Source organism: Mauremys mutica, chromosome 17 (genome assembly GCF_020497125.1).
Source record: "Mauremys mutica isolate MM-2020 ecotype Southern chromosome 17, ASM2049712v1, whole genome shotgun sequence".
Lineage (NCBI taxonomy): Eukaryota > Metazoa > Chordata > Testudines > Geoemydidae > Mauremys > Mauremys mutica.
In genome coordinates, this window is record NC_059088.1 from 26,221,360 (window position 1) to 26,238,759 (window position 17,400).

A 17,400-nucleotide genomic window follows, 5' to 3' on the forward strand; every position below is an offset into this window, starting at 1 on the left:
CCGGGACAGTGGGTGGAGAGTAATAGGTGCCTATATAAGACAAAGTCCCCCAAATCAGGACTGTCCCTATACAATCGGGACATCTGGTCACCCTAAGTGACTCTGAGAGGAAAGTGCCTGCCCACTGAGCCCCTCACCTGCTCCCTACACCCCTAGCACTGCACTGGGGCACTGGAGTTAGCACTGACTCAAAGGGGAGATCACCATTTGGTGGCCACGGGGCAATTACTACGAGTCCCAGCATGCACTCCAGCGCCCCCTGCTGTTAGGGACTGAGAAGAGTCTCCCTTGGCATTGTGGGAGTTGTAGTCCATCTGCCATAGGCCACTCTGGGTCCTGATTTGGCGATTAACTAACAGTCCTGGCACGTAGTGCGTCAGGTCCCCCTCTCAGCCAATGAAAAATTCGCCGTGGTGCATTGTGGGCGTTGCAGTCCACCCACTGCAGTGCACCATGGGAGTTGTAGTCCTGTCTCTATGAACGCAACTCTCTAGCCGACCTTTTTTCCAGATAATAAATGGTGGGATAGGAGCGGGCATTAATTACAGTGCATGATGGGAGTTACAGATATTTGAGTCTGGGAAAGCTATTAAATCCCTACGGGCCCAGTGCACTCTGGGAGTGGCCGTATGAGACCGCGGTGAGCGTGACCAAATGACTACAGATCCCAGGATGCCCAGCTTCCTGTCTCTGTGGGCATCAAGGGCGTTCTGCCGCGGTGCACTCTGGGATTGGTAGTCTCCCTCGACTGAAGGGCTCCGTTAATTGGCCGTCTGCCGCGGTGCGTTCTGGGAGTTTTACTCTTCCTGGGAGGCCGGGAGGGGGGGAGTGCTGTCGTAACTACCGGCAGCCGCGGTGCACGCTGGGAGTTGTCGTCCCGCCTTTGGATGAGCATGGTCTCCCCTTCCCAAGGTGCAGCGCGGCGGCCCCCCTGCGGAGAGCCAATGGGGTTCGGCCGCGGTGCCCTCTGGGAGTTGTAGTTTTGTTGTGCTGAGGAGGGGGGTCTCTCTCGGCGGCCATTAGCTGTGTGCGCGCTGGGCTGGCTGAGAGCGGCTGGGTCGGAGCCTTCGCCTCCCCTTTCCAGCCGGAGGTGGAGCTGCCATGGCGGCCCGCGCGGCTTAGCCCCGCTCCCCTCCCGCCCCCCAGCTACGGTAACCGAGGAAGCGGGCGCGGCCTAGTCGAGCGGGCGGATCCCCGGGCTCGCGTAGCGGCCGCTGCCGCCCAGGGCTGCCCCTCGGCCGGCCGCGGGGCGGGGGCCATGTCCCTGGTGGCCTATGGCAGCAGTGAGGAGGAGAGCGATGCGGAGGAGGCCTCAGGCGAGGAAGAGGAGGCCCCGCCCGTCCAGCCCCCCCCGGGCAGGGGGCTCTTCTCTGCCCTGCCCCCTCCCAAGCTCCCCCTGCTGCCCCCGCACCAGCTTCTGGGCTCCGGCTTCCCCCTGCTGCCCCCGCCCCACGGGGGGCCACCCCCTCCCTTCATGCTGGGGCCCCCTCCCGGAGTCAGGGGCTTCAGCACCCCGCCTCCAGGCATGAGCCCTGCCCAGGCCTCTGCTCTGGGGCTGGGCCTGCCTGAGCCAGCAGCCTTGGGGAGCCTGGGGGGGGAGCAGCCCAGGCTTGGGGGGCTCCCCCTGCCCCCGCCCAGGGAGCCTGCTGGACTGAATCTCCCCCCTCCTGCCATGGCCTCGGCTGCTCCCCCCGGGGCTGGGGCCGGCTCGGGTCTCCCCAAGCCGAAGAAGAGGATTGTGGCGCCCGAACTGCACAAGGGGGATGTGAGTATGAAATAAAGTCTTGTGTTCTGGGGATCCAGTGATGCCAACACCCTGAGCAGGGGGTGCACCCGTAGAGGGGCATCTCCCATAATGGGATGGGGGTGCCTCTGGTGCGGGGACGTCTTCAGCCCCTGAGGGGGGAGAGCCCCTTGGGGGAGAGTTCCTGCAACTCTCCCTCTCTTATTGGGGTGATCCCATGGCGGGGTCAGGTGCCCGTGAAATATTGTCATGACCGCAAGCATCCAAGCACAAGAAGGTGCAGAAAAAAGTTGACACTGACATTGCAGAGTCTCAAGGAAGACATGTCCTTGCCAGTAACTCTAATCCTAAAGTGCTTTGCAGAATTAAGCTGGCATAGAGACCTTATTTACAATCATCATACAGCAAAACTAGATTATCCATAGGCTTATTCGTTAGAAAAGTTAACTAGTTAATGAGTCGAAGCCTGACTCTACCAGTTTTGGGATATCCAAAATAATTTTTATTTTGCTACCCCAAATTTCATGTCAAAACTAAAATTTGTTTATTTAAAACTAATTATCTGAAGGTTTTAGATCCCCCCCTGGGACATTTAGGTAATAGGTTATCTGTAACTTGCCTTTGTGTTTTCATAGTGTTTCTGATCTCACTGGGTCCCTAAGCACCATGAAATTGCAACGGATTAGGTGCTGTACAATAGGGAGGGGAGGAGAATATTCTTGGTCAAGAACAGAGGGTAACTACTCCCGCAGAAAATGTCATTCTCAGAGTATGCAGAACTGATGGGCCCTCAGTTTCTCTTTTGAAAGAGCCTCCATAAAACTCAGTTCTTTTACTGCTAAAGGATTAGGGAGATAGTCCATGTTGCTGGGATTGGAACCTTTGATTCTAGGACAGGGGTCAGCAACCTTTCATAAGTGGTGTGCGGAGTCTTCATTTATTCACTTAATTTAAGGTTTCGTGTGCCAGTCATACATTTTAATGTTTTTAGAAGGTCTCTTTCTACAAGTCTATAATATATAACGAAACTATTGTTGTATGTAAAGTAAATAAGGTTTAAAAAATGTTTAAGCAGCTTTATTTAAAATTAAATTAAAATGCAGAGTCCCCCCCCCCCCACGTGGCCAGGACCCAGGCAGTGTGAGTGCCACTGAAAATCAGCTCAAGTGCCGCCTTCTGCACATGTGCCATAGGTTGCCTATCCCTGTTCTAGGACATACAGATGTCAAACCTAATAGTGAAACTAGTTGGGTTAGGACTGTGCCCATCAGCAATGCCTTCTGTTTGGAAAGAATCTGTAATATTTTAGTATAAGGACTTAAATATAAACCATGTGTGGGAATGGGATTGATCTGTATACCAATAAAAACGCAACCTCCTCCTGAGTGGAAAGCGACAGCTTTTTAACAGTGCCCAGCAATACGATTTTATAAGACTAGGAAAGGAAGTGGAAGAATATCCTAATCCAATTGCTGTTGTGGCAAAAGCTTAGGGAGGCAGATTGTAGTTAAACCCCACAAAGGGTCAGGACTTTGTTTTAGGTCTCAACTGAAAGATGGCATTTTCACTGGCACGCTGTCTCCCTGTCCCCTGTCAAGGGGTTACCTATTTTATATTGCCTCTCAGGATGCAAAGAATAATCAGCAAAGTCCTGGAGAGACCACAGACTGTCTATTTTGAGACAGGCAGCTGCAGGAGGTGGACTCTGAGTATGAGCTTATAAATAGTTGCAGGGATATAATTGGTCAGCCAGCATCTTAGCCTTGGGAGAACTGGAACTGTGTCAATGTCAATTCCCCTCTCACCTTGCTAGGAGTCTGCAGGGATGTCAGAGGGGACATTGAAGAGTGTACATTGTTCTCCATAGTCCCAGCAACTCAGGGCGCTGGTTTACCTGTTAAGAGGCCTAGCATAACAAATTCCAGAGCCATAAATCCCTCTGCCAAGATAAAACATAAGAGATGTGGCAGAGAATATCTTGTTGCTATACCTTGGGACTGTTTATAGCAAACTTTAATTTAGTCAAAACATTGACAGACAACAGGACAATTCATTCATTCCACTTCACACTGCTTTGCAATGTGCATGTCTCCATCCCAGTTAGGGTCATAGGGGGAGGAAATGGCTTCGCTTTAGGTGTGCTTCACTCTATCCATCTCTAATATCCTGTGTCATAATCCTCTTATTTCTATCCCTTCTGCTGGCTCCAGTGATGATGTACATCTGTTGGGCAATGCAATGTATTGATCAGTCTTGTTAGCAAACTCAGCAGTAATGTTCTGCTCTCACACCCCCTGTTTGCTTATTCCCTTCTTCACAGCATCTGGCTGAGAAACAGACATTTCATAATAAAACAGATGCCAACCTACTGCAGTAAAGTTAATGAGGAGGCTTATTGACAACTCTTGTGGGATAGTCTTACATGAAAGGGATCTGTTTCTCTTCATGTATTGCTCTCCCCCTCCCCCAGTGTAGCAACATATTAACTTTGAACACTTATGTGGCACAGATTATCACTGGCTATCATGTTGATGAGCAAGGGTCAGTAAAAAGAAATGCATAAAAATGGGGCCATTCTTAATTCTTCACTACTCCGTACCTCTTTTCCATTGTGACAGTCGCCCTAATCCTTCAAACTCCTCTTCAAAATTCCCTTCTTTCACCTTGCATCCCACTGGGGAATTCTACCTCAATCTCTAATTCAACATAAAACAGAACTCATCATGTAAATTCTTATAATACTTGACTCTTCTTATCTGTTTACTTTATCTAGCTTCATGTTTCTACGTTTGTATAATGTCGGTAGTAAACTGGGACGAGGGCCATGTCTCCCTTAATCTCTGTAAATCACCATGGAAAGCTATAGGACTGTACATCTTTAGGGCTGGATTCCCTTGTACGCTAAGGCCCCGTTATGATGGCAGAGTGTGGAAAGGGGCCTCAAGTATAAGAGAATCAGTCTCCAAACACTAATTTCTAATGGGACTTGGGTGTCCAAAACTTCTAAGCACCTTTGAAAAATCTCCACGCTAAATTACCAGATCCACAATGTTATGAGTTTGTCTTTCCACTTTGGTTTACGTTGTCTAAACACACAAGCAGAGGGCTGTCAGTTTTGGGGTGGGTGTTTTTTGTGATTTCAAAACAGAGCCTGATTTATGAAAGATTCAAACTGAGTTTTGCCTCAATGTTTTGTTTGTTATATTAAAAAAAAAAATCCCAGCAAAAAACTGTAAAATGCCAGAGCTGTTGGTATGCTGTGTGCTAATCACTGGTGAGCAGCTAAATAGGTGTCAGCTGTGCCTCTCATTTTCTCCCACTCACTCCTGCTTTCTAACAGTATTAAAATGACAGTCTTAATGTTTTAAATCCTGACTTAAAATTAAGTAAATGGGATGGTTTTTTTGGGTCCACATACCTTACAGATGAGCTTAATCGTCAATTGGACAAAGCATTGTTCAGTTGTGTTGAAATGGCTCTTATGAGATTTAAAGCTCTCACACCAGTGTACGTCTTTATATAGCTATCGTTTTTACAGTAGCTTAGTGTTTTATACATGGCCCTCTCCAAACTGCGCTCGTTACAACTGTTGCTAAACATAGCAGCAAGTAGCAGAGTCTTGCTTCCATTGTGGACAGTTTGCTTATCTCTCATGATAGTAACCAGGGCTGGCTTTCAACAAGACAGCACTTCTTGACCTGATCTCCCCATATCAGCAGGACTGGAGGTGAAAGAACTTCGATCTCCTACCGCCATTTCAGCAGCTAGGGTCCTTGCAAATCAAAAAGCTGGCCCTGCTGCTAACATGATCTCTTTGATAATGAGGACATTTCTTCTATTTCTTTTTTTAACTGTCACAAGTGCTACTTAAATTGTTTTTTTTTTTCTTTCTCAGTCAGATTCAGAGGAAGATGAACCATCAAAGAAGAAAAATTCTCTTCAGGTAATGACTTAAAATGTAATTCTCAAACTTATACTTCCTGTGGAAGCAACTTGATATGGGGTTCTCAGACTGAGTGTTGGGACCCTTCAGGGGGTCACGGGGTTATTACACGGGGGGTCACAAGGTGTCAGCCTCCACCCCAAACCCCCTTTGCCTCCAGCATTTATAATGGTGTTAAATATATTTAAAAGTGTTTTTAATTTATAAGAGCAAGTCTCTGAGTGCGACCTCCCTATGTGGAAGGAGTCACCAGTAAAAAAGTTTGAGAGCCACTGAACTTGATTGTCACAATCTTGGGCTTACAGCTGGGGCCCTCAGGCAGGCTCCTATCAGGACTAAGGGGGCACTAATGTACAGTAGCAAACTGCCAGAGTTCCTAGAGGAGACTGTTTTTGCGGTGTACAAGTATGGTATATTCAGGCTCTACAACAACTGGTTAGGCTGGTACTAAAACTTTATCAGTCAGTTGAATCAAGTTGCTACAAGTTAGATGACATATGAAACTTAATCTCTAGTAGCAAACAGAATAATTGGCAGACAGTCAAGTCACTTGGAACTCTGAACCTGCTTCCAAGCCCATAAAAATGCGGGAAAGTAATCAGACACTTGATTATCAAAATGCAGCAGACTTCAAAGTATTGTACTTCAGAAAAATGACTGTAAGCCCAACCCTGCTGCTTTTGAAATCGAGGCATTGCATTGACTTCAAAATGGATGGCCTTTTGGTCAAGGCACCGGAATGGGGCTTGGGAATTGTAGGTTCAGTTCCTGGCTCTGTCACAGACTCTCTGTGTGACTCTGGGGACTTAGTTCCAGATCCTGCAACTTGTTGCACTTTGGCAGCAAAATTTTCAGTTCAGGGACCCTAGGTCCATTTCTTTATTACTTAGCCAAATTACTTAGCCTCTAGACCTCCACAGACAAGCTGGTTACTTCAGTGTTTTCAAAGTACCAGCCAAGCAAGCCCATCTCCAGAGATGGGTGGTAGTTCCTAATAGAAGCAATGTTTAAAAAAGAGTAATATACTTGCAGATGCATTATAGGTTGGATAAACAGGAGAACTGAAGGTAACAGTTTATTGCTTCCTGTCCTATATGGGTCTAAATATTGTTCAGAAGCGGCTGATCTATTTAAAAAACACCTAACATGAGAGGCAGTATGGCCTAGTGCATAGAATATGGAACTAGGACTCAGGAGACCTGGGTTCTTTTTCTGGCTCTGCTACTGGCCTGCTGGATGACCTTGGTCAAGAGGCTTCACTGCTCTGTACCTCAGTTTCCCTTCTGTAAAATGGGGATAATGATAGGGACCTCCTTTGTAAAGTATTTTGAGATCTAATCACTGCATGCTCAAAAGCATGGGGCTGTAGGGGAATCTTTAGTGTCTTGCTCCCCCAGTATTCTGCCTCCTATTGCTTCCAGATGTGAACGTGATGATGGAATTTATTATGGCTTATATTACAATAGCTCTGACGGGCCCGGTCGTGGATCAGGGCCTCATTGTGCCAGGCTTACAAACACATCAGAGAGTTTCCCAACCCTGAGCACTTAGGCACTATTCATGCTTACATTGGAATGAGTGGCCTGCAGGGTAAAGACTAAGCTGTGTGGTGTGAAAAGCCGGCACAAACGCACAACTCATCAATCTGTCCCTTACTTGCAATCAGCCTGTATATATGAAAGTTGGTTTAAACCCCATCCTGGAGGGTCTAAGGCAATGGTGGGCGGCAGGTTGCCCACCACTGGTCTAATCTTAAAAGGTTTCTTTAGGATAATGCTCTGAACATGGCTTTAATTTGGAGAACATAGACTGATGCCTTTGAGATCTATACATTCACTTAAAAGCCCCCTCTTAATTTTGGGTAAGGAAGTCTCTGGCATTTTTCCCCTCTCCGTTGTAGAAGTGAAGTAAAGCCTCAGTTCACAGCGCTAGCATTCTGCAAAACCTGGTCCTCTGGTCTGTCAGATTTTTCTGTCACCGCTTCAGAGAAGAATATATCCTCCTTTGTATCTCAGGCCAATGTAATTTTCAGTCCCTGCAGTGCATGCTGAGTAGTGGAGGTGCCCATTGGCAAGGTTAGATAGAAGTGAAATGGGGGGAGATACTAGGCACTGGGTTAGGAAAATAAACTCGCTCATCTATTTTCTTGTCTCCTATTTTTATGAACCATCTTTTCTGAATGAAACGACCAGGGACTCAGCGAGGGCTCTGGCTTGTCTGCTTTGCTTCCTCAACCCAAAAACTTGACGGTGAAAGAGACAAACCGGTTGCTTTTGCCCTATGCTTTCTCGAGGAAAGCGGCAGAAAATGCCCCTGAGTCGAAGCCAGCTAAGGCTCCAACCTCCTCCTCCAAGCCAAAACCTCTGTCCAAGCCAGCGGTGGCCACGACTCCTTCGCCATCCGCCATCAAGGCAGCTGCCAAGAGTGCTGCCCTACAGGTGACCAAGCAGATCACCCAGGAGGAGGACGACAGTGACGAAGAGCTAGAGCCAGAGAACTTCTTTTCTTTGTCTGACAAAAGTGAGCCCAGCGTGGTCAGCGCGGAGACGTATGTGTATTCTGGCACCGTGGTGACGGAGGATCTGCCCCCTGGGACGGAGCCGGAGCCTGAATTCCAGGATGCTGCCGCTAATGCCCCTCTGGAGTTCAAGACGGCTGCGGGTTCAAGCACCACTCAGCACAGCTGGGCTCCCAAGCCCGGAGAAGACTGTGGCAACCAGCCATATAACCAGTTCCCTGGCTACAGCGTTGCCAATGCTCCCGGGGCATACTATCAGGTAAGAACCAGGATTACCCATGGGCAAAATACAATGGGCTTGGTTTCAAAAGCAGCCTTTGAATTGCGTGCTGTGAATTACCCACCAGAGCAGGTTATAGCACTTGGAGCTTGAGCCTGTGCGAGGACTTTCGGGCTAACCCCCCAGCACACTGAGGCCCTGCTGTGAGGAGGTCTTGAGGCGTGACTGCACTATTACCTAGCTTTTGAAATGCACCCACAGAATTGCACCAGCCATTGTCTGGGTGCAAAATCAGAGGCCTGTTCAAGGCCATTACAAAACCTGGGGGCAGTGTCTGAAACAGGATTGGTTCTTACTGATCCAGCAGGAGGGTTATGCTAGGGAAGTAGCAGTTGAGTACATGTAGCCAAAAGTAGATCTTAAAGGGGAAAAAACAGGGTGTGTGTCCTATGTGCTGCTTCATAATGTCTGAAGGTGGGCTAGAAACTTCTTTAAGGGTCTCTAGTGTGTGTGTTTTTTGTTTTTTTTTACCATTAGGAAAGGAAAGGAGGAAGCATACACCACACCCAGCTCAAACTGCAGGGGTAGCGTGGGCAGGTTGATGTGCTCTTCCCACTGAGTCAGTATGTACTGACAAGCCGACCCTGCTTCTAGAGCCTTCTGAGTCTGCCTTTGTGGTCTCACCTGCCAGCATTAACCACTCATTAATCTGCTTTCCACATGAAGCCAAAGAGCGGGGTGAAAGCCTTAACAGATTGTCCGTGTAGTGGAGTTCAGGAGCTCCCCAAACATTCACGGAGTCCTTTTGAGGGCAGAAGGAAATCCACGCATGTCAGCTTATCCTGAAAGTAGGCAAAGGTGCAGTGAACAGTACATCAGAGTGTTGGTGTGGGGACACTTTAGGTGTGGTTGTGAAGACACAAAGCTGTGGTTCCAGCCAGAGCAGAATTGACTGCAGTCTAAGGTAGTAGTCGCCATGTACACATGTGTAAAATGCCACTCAGTCGGATGGCGCTGCCAAAGTAGTGATGAACCAGGGACAAGGGCTTACAGCAGGATGCATTCCCTCTGAGCGAGGAAATAAATTCTCTTGTTGGGCCCAGGGCAGGGCATGTGAATGGCTCATCATGTGCATCAACAGGCTAACACACCTCTAAGGTCAGGTGATATCCCTGAAGGCGGCCTTTTAAAGGTACCTCACCCTGAGGGCATCTGGTTCCAGATCCAATTCTGCATCTTGGTATCTGTGTCCAGTTTTGTTCCAGTAGCTGTCTGATCACACCTTGATGACAAGCCTATTTTCCTCTCGATTACAGGATTACTACACCAGTGGCTATTACCCAGAGATGGATCCAGCCCTTGGACCACCACAGGAGATGGGCACCGACTCGTCCTTCATGGATGATGAAGCGGTTGGCATTTATTATATATCCTACCACAGAGTTCACATTGAGATGTTATAGGAACATAGGCTCTGCTTGGCAGCTCAAAACACTGGCCTCTCAAGCTTGGTGCCTCGCTACTTGCCATGCTAGATCTGGCGGCTGTTCTTTCAGGTCTAGCGTCCTGTTGTGGGCCTTGGTTGATACCTGCTGCTGCCCACCTCCGCTCCCTTGAAGTACACACAGTCAGTTTGGTAATACCATATCTCATGGGGAAAGGGAAGAATTCCTTAAATGTAACAATAATACATTTGCTTTTAATGGTGTTGAGTGCCTTACAAAAACATTCCCCCACCCCCCCGCCCCAGTTGGATAAGCAACATAGCCAAAGAAGAAGAGACCAGAAGCAGTATTAACATTAACTGATCTCACGCCAGTCCCCAGAAATAAATAAATGCTAAAGAAGGAAACTAACTCTGGGTTGTAAGTCAGTGGAGCTCTGCTGACGTTGATGGAACTACAGTGGTTTACAGTGAAGTCAGTGGAGCTACACCAGCTTGCATCAGCCGGGAATCTGGCCTTGTTGCCTGTACATAAGAATCATACTGGGTCACACCAGTGGTCCATCTATACCAGTATCCTGTACCCCGGCAGTGGCCAGTGCCAGTTGCTTCAAAGGGAATTTACAGGGCAATCATCAAGTGATGCATCCTCTGTCCTTCAGTCCCAACATTTGGCATTCAGAGGCTTAGGGACACCCAGAGCATGGAGTTGCATCCCCGACCATCCTGGCTAATAGCCATTGATGGGCCTAGCCTCCATGAACTCATCTCATTCTTGTGTTTATGTTCTTGGAAGAATGTTTGGCAAAGCCAGTGGTATGTCATTAGGCTTTCCTGCCTTTTTTTCCTTGTATACTAGTCCTCGTTATGAGATCACTGATTGCAAGATGGGCAGCTCAGACACAATTTTTCTCACACCCCAGCCTCTTCCAGTGATCTCCAGATCTTCTGCTCCAGCTGATGTGTTTACTTTATAAGCTGATATCAGATATTTCCAGCAGGAGACAATCCAGCAAGTCCAGTGTAATCTTCGCTCAGGATGTAGCAAGGAGTGAATGTCACACACAACATAGTATGTGGTATGCACAGGTGCTAGCTGACTTACAGCTGCAAAGCAATACAAAAACTGCAGCTAAAAGACCTTGGATCTACCTTATTTAATGCAGCAGTGTGCTCCATTCATGTCCCAAGGGCTCAGCAGCTTCAACGCAAAATCCGTTTGAAATGCACGACAAATTGCTGCCGCTGTCCAGAAACTGCCAGCAAAGCTGGCATCTGGAATCAAATGAGGCTGCAGAAAGCACTGGCTGTGGTGTGCAATTCTCTTCCAGCTGCCTCAGCTCATTTCATATGCCACCACCCTGCTGTGTTACTTTGGAGCCCTGCGGGGGAAGGATAGCTCAGTGGTTTGAGCATTGGCCTGCTAAACTCAGGGTTGTGAGTTCAATCCTTGAGGGGGCCATTTAGGGATCTGGAGCAAAAATCTGTCAGGGGCGGTACTTGGTCCTGCTGTGAAGGACTGGACTCACTGACCTTTCAAGGTTCCTTCCAGTTCTGTGAGACAGGTATATCTCCATATTGACCTGTTCAGTTGCATAAGGGGGATTTGCCATGACAACATTTTCAGTGCTTCCTTGACTCTTATAATGGGCATGGAAGCCAGGACTGCTCAGTTCTATTCCTGGCTTTGCCAGTGACTATGGCAAATGTCTTCACTTGCTTCTGTCTCTCAGTCTTTAAGATATATTTCCCTACCTCCTGGGTTAGATGTGGGGGAGAGAGTTTGTGGGGCTCACTGTTTGTAAAGAGCTTTGAGATCTGTTGATCTGTAGAAGAGCAGAGTTATACTATAAACACAGGACTCTCTGGCTGGGAAGATGAGCATAGTCATGGCCCAGCACGGCAGGTGATAAGCTGGATTGTTCCAAGCCCCAGTCACCTTTGCTTGGTATGGCGTATCAGAGCCATGTAATATGAGTGTAATTCTCTTCTGACCTTTGTTTTAATTCCTCTCTCAGTTCAAGCGTCTTCAAGGTAAGCGGAACCGTGGGAGGGAAGAGATCAACTTTGTGGAGATCAAAGGGGATGATCAGCTGAGTGGAGCCCAGCAATGGATGACCAAATCCTTAACAGAGGAGAAGACCATGAAATCTTTCAGCAAGGTATGGGTTGGAAGTATTGCCTAGTGGGTAGAGCACTAGACCAGGATGCAAAAGGGCCTGCCTTCAGTTCCCAGCTCAGCCCCAGACCAGGGGCAAGTCATTTAATCAAGCTTTTGTCCCAGTTCCCCATCTGTAAAAAGGTGATGTTGAGGATAAAATCCATTAATGATTGTGAGCCACTCGGGTGCGGGTCAGATAAGTAGATGGGTAGCAGAGGGATGGCAAGCCACGGGGCTGCTGTTCGGCTGTCCCTTCAGAGCCTTAGGAAGCTTGTTTTCACATCTCTGGATTGCATTGGCGAGACTGCATCCATTTCTTGTGCTCGCGTTTTAAAAGGAATGTTGAAAAATTGGAGAAGGTGCAGAGAAGAGCTACAAAAATGATTTGAGGCCTGGAGAAAATGTCTTACAAGTGAGAGACTTTCATTTATCAAAAAGATCAAGAGATGATTATGGTGTAGATGATGGGGAGAAAATGCTGGGTACTAAAGGGCTCTTTACTCAAGCAGAAAGAGGCAGAACAAGAACCAATGGTTGAAAGTTAAAGCCAGACCGATACAAATTAGGAACAACACGCACCATCAGGAGCAAATGGCCAAGAGGAGTGGTGGATTCTCCATTTCTTGAACTCTTCACATCCAGACTGAATGCTTTTCTGGAACATGGTTTAGCTAGAGACAAGTTATTGGGTTCAACACAGGCGTAGCAGTGTGAGAGTCTCTGGCCTTTGAAATACACGAGATCAGACTAGGTGATGTAGTGGTCCCTTGTGGCCTTACAATCTGAGACTAATGTAATGGTGAATAGAAATTAAAGGATACGCCTTTCCAGTTATCCAGCTGCAAAGGGAAGGGCATCTGGGAAGCAGTCAGGAACGCAGTGCAGCCTGTATGGTGGTGCCGTTCCCAAGCTGATCACTGTAATCCAGCGATCATGAGACAGCAATGAAGTTAGCAGGGAAGTTGCTGGGAGTGAACAACTGAAGCAGGAAGACTCTGGTGATGGCCCCAAGGTGCTGCTAGACCTTGAGAACTTAACCCACAGCTAGCTCACTGCTCAGGGTAGGGACCATTCCTTGAATTGTGAGGCACTCGAATCTACAGTTATGTAGGGAGTCTGCAGCCCTGTATAGCGTAGAATGGATTTGTAGGCACAGCATGACCCTGCTCCTAATCCGCGCCTCTGAGCCATCCCCTAATAGAAATAGCAACAAACGATTATTTATTGCAATTGACTGACCACAGAATCACAAAATAAAATCTTCCCATGTAGTAGGCACGAGGAGTCAGCGTGGCTTGGGGAGTAGAGCAGAAGACTTGGGATTGGGAGATCTGGGTTCTATTCCCAACTTGGCTTTGACTCTTTGTGATCTTGTAACCCATTTCACCTGTCTCTGCTTCCCTTTCTGTAAAATGGGTATATAATACCTAGCTTCTGTATATGCTGTGAGGCTTAATCGGTGCTCATGAAATTCAGAGCACGTGGAGGAAAGTGCTGTGTAAGTACAAAGTAATCAGGCACAGTGTGGCTGCAGAGCATCTTGAAACAGGTGCATAGCCCCAGTGTGTGAGCAGTGAAGACTGAGTAGGAACTGCATCAACATGGGATCTGTTGTATAGATTCATACATTCCAAGGCCAGAAGGGATCATCACGACCATCTAGTCTGACCACCTGTATGGCACAGGCCAGAGACCTGCCCCACAATAATCCCTTTTAAACTAGAGCTTATCTTTTAAAAGGAAAAAAAAATCGCCAGTGATGGAGAATCTACCACACTCCTTGTCACGAGCTTTAAAACAAGCCAAACACTTCTGGTTTCTGGAGCATTGGCTTCCTGTCCATGTGACAGCATCCCTTGCTGATTTCACTAGGCAGAGCAGTGTCTTTCCAGCACTGATAGTCACTTTGAATTTGTTTTTTGTTTTTTAGAAAAAAGGAGAGCAGCCCACAGGACAGCAGAGAAGAAAACACCAGATCACGTACCTGATCCACCAGGTCAGCTGCCTACTGTGGGTGTGAAAACATCCCTTGACAATGTTACAAATGTGCTATCACTTAAGAGCAGAGACTATCAGTGGAAATGAGCTGATGGAGTCAATAACTTTTGCAGTTACAAGAGAGAGGCTCCCCAGTGTGTCCTACATCAGGCAGACCTCAATCTATGCATGAAGAATTTCCATTGCAACCTGCAGTGGTTTTGTGGGGAGAATTGAGGGCTGCAGCAAGTGGTATGGGGCAGAGGCCAGGGCTTCCTTTGCTCCTTACACAGAGCTGAGCTCACTGTTGGTGCAGCAATAATCTCTGCCCTTGAGTTGAATCCATTTGTGGTGTCTTCTGAGATCCCATCCGAGCCCTGAGTGGCTTTCATCTCCCTCTCAACTCTCATGTACATGCATCTGCCAGAAAGGGTCATTGGAGGGTAATGCAAGCCACTTCCGTTCTGCCTGTTTCCGTCCTCCCCAGCTGGGGTGAATGTGCTGTGCAGGCTGGTATATGTATGGCTGATCTGCAGAAGATAAAAGCCCTAGGAGATGACGACAAAGCCATGTGGTAGAGAAGAGTACAGTGACGCCATGTGTCTCTGGAATAGCAGACAGCTTTGATGCTTGTCTGAAGTTATGGATTTGTTGCACCATGAGAGACAGCTCAGCCGTGGAGCTTTGGCACTAGGCTAACAGGGTATGCCTACGACATAGGGAAACTGAACAACAGAGGTAGGTAGAGAGGGCTCATGCAAACAGTTTACCGCCTGGACCTCCCTTTGGCAAGCTTGCCAGTATGTACATCAGGCTGGTTACTGTGCAACTTCTGTGGATTCCCCAGACACTGGATTAGCTATACCAGCCTCTTAGTGGGCAGCACAGCCGTAACACTAGGAAAAGCCATGCCCAGGCCAGAGGGAAGGGTGAGGATCCTGGCAGACAGTACCTCGAAAGGTATTTCTGGTAGATCTCGGATAACTCCCCTGACCTCCCGCACTGCCATCCCCCCTCCCCGCACTCCTCCCCTTCCCGTCTGGGGCTGCATGTAATGGGACCAAATGCTAAAGCCAGTAGTGACTTGCCACTAGATGGCAGAGGGCCTCCTTTTGCTGGGAAACCACCACCACCACTCCTGGCTGGAGGGTGAGGGTGTCAGTGCAGTTGCCTTCCTCAGCAGAATATTTTCTCCTCCCACCTGAGGCCCAGCACCCCGATGTGGAGCTTTAGAGAGATGGTTTGTCATCGGTTTGTGTTTGGAGGTTAGTGGCGTGGGGCCACTGGGTTAGCCACCCACTGTTAGAGTTGGCTGAAGGGAATATTGACTAGTGGCTAGAACGGGGGCCTGAGCCTGGACTCCTGGGGTTTGTCCCTGGCTCTGCACTGACTCGCTATGTGAGTTTGAGGCACATTACCTACCGTGGCCCCCATCCTCACACTCTGCGGGGGGGAGGGGGGAGGGGATGACTGCTCCACAGGGCTTTTGAGACTCGATGCATGTCTGTGATTGAACCTCTTGGGCAGTCTCTGGGGTGAAACCTCTAAGGAACTAGCTGTTGCAGGAAGGGTTCTGTAGAATCAGCACTGAGCCAGTGTCCCAGCACGAGTTGAAGGGTGCTGTGCTGCTGGGGACGGGCCTGGCCACCTGGGGCCACTCAGGATCCCATGGCACTTCTCACATGACACAGGACTCCGAGCATTGTTCCAGCTTGGCTTCTCTACATCCCCCTGGATACAAGATTATACATTTCCTCGTTTAAATCGGGTGGCATTGCTGTGTGGCTGCTAAGGCTCCACCCCCAAAGGAAGTGGCATTTCAAGCATGGGAGCAATGATGCCTAAGCAGCCCTTATCTATTAATTCAGGTCTCTATCAGGATATTTATATTACACCAGTGGTTTTCAGCCTGTGGTCTGCACACTCCTGGGGGTCCGAAGGCTATATCTAAGATTTCCAAAGTGGGCTGCATCTCCCTTTGACATTTTTTTAGGGGTCCACAAATGAAAAACGATCGAAATCCCATAACCGTGGTACCAGAGAACTAACTCAAGTGCTCTGAGCTTCACTGTGAGGGACAGAAAAGGGCAAAGGACTATTAAAACAATGAACAACCGTTCTGATTTTGACCTCTTCTCCACCCCCTTTTCTGCAGGCGAAGGAGCGAGAGTTGGAACTGAAAAACACATGGTCCGAAAACAAACTCAGCCGGCGTCAGACCCAAGCCAAATACGGATTTTAGCACCTCTCCTATTCTGTGGGCATTAGCCCGGGTGACCTACCATGTCAGACTCCTCCTGGCCTACCAGGAATCGAGGAGGCCCCTGGATCTAACTGTGTGGGTGGGAGGATACAGCACTCCCCTGTCTGCGAAGAGAAGGGTTAAATACTAACCATTTCTGAAACCCACGCTGTAACTTTTTTAATGATAATGCAGAAGGTTCAAATCAAGTCTGGTTCGTGCAGCTGGGGACTCTGCCGCTGGACAGCCACAGGCTTGTCCGAAGAGGACGTGACTGGCGCCAGGTTTTGAGCTCTCGTCCTGTAGGTGTACAGACTACCCATTTTTTTCTTTAGTTACCAGAACCTTAGGTAGAGTCTCAATAAATTTCCAAGTCCAACGCTGCTCCTTTCTTTAGACCTACTGTGTGTCAAGAGTGTAATTTCCTTTTTGAAAGGCAGTTTCAAGGGCAAACTTTTTGTATTATTTGAAAAACCCTTTGGGATAGTTGTACATGTGTAGACACATTTCTCTTCTTACAAGCAATCTGAGCAGGTTTGAAGTGTGTCTGGTTATTTTGTTTTCCTTGCCATGTCCTCCTGTAAATTTTGAGTCACTTTTGAGGGAAAATTTTTGTTTTCAAGGTGGATGTTGGCTAACAAGACAGTGCTTGTTTCAGTTTGAAAACAGCGCACAGATACCCCCAATCTCTGGACTCCACGGAAGATATTCGGGTTTCCTCTGCCAGCACAAGAAGCTATTGTAAGCTCTGGGACATATAAGAATGGGGTAGGTGTGTGTGTGTGTTCCCAAGCCAAGGCCCAGAGCGCTGTAAAAATCTGATCCAAATACTAGTTGAATCCAAGTATTTCTGGGGTGAGATGGTGCCCTGCAGCTCGCAGTGAACTGAAGCCACAGCAGTATTGCCTGTAATAATCCAAACCTGGGCAAAAGCTGCCTACAGCACACTTTTTTTTTCATCTTATCGGCCTATCTGTATAACTCCTACCTCCTGCTGAGGCATCAGCTCTGGTTTAAATGTTAACTCCACCCACCTGGCTGGAAAAGGGAGGCAATATCTAGACTTAAACGTGTTTCACAGAACACTTGAAAAATGAGTTTCTTCATTTCACTTAAGCTGCTGAACTTCCCCGAGGCAGAGACGGGCCAGC

General features: G+C 48.1%; 1 protein-coding gene across 1 annotated transcript; it reads left to right on the forward strand.

Annotated features, from left to right (window-relative positions):
• Window positions 1-937: 937 nt before the first annotated feature.
• On the forward strand, window positions 938-16,790 carry PRCC (proline rich mitotic checkpoint control factor). The gene is made up of 7 exons (XM_044992064.1): window positions 938-1,765; window positions 5,640-5,687; window positions 7,880-8,464; window positions 9,742-9,837; window positions 11,888-12,031; window positions 13,961-14,026; window positions 16,163-16,790. Exons 1-7 carry the CDS (start codon window positions 1,259-1,261, stop codon window positions 16,247-16,249), a joined length of 1,533 nt encoding a protein of 510 aa, XP_044847999.1. The 5' UTR covers window positions 938-1,258; the 3' UTR covers window positions 16,250-16,790.
• The last annotated feature ends 610 nt before the right edge of the window (window positions 16,791-17,400 follow it).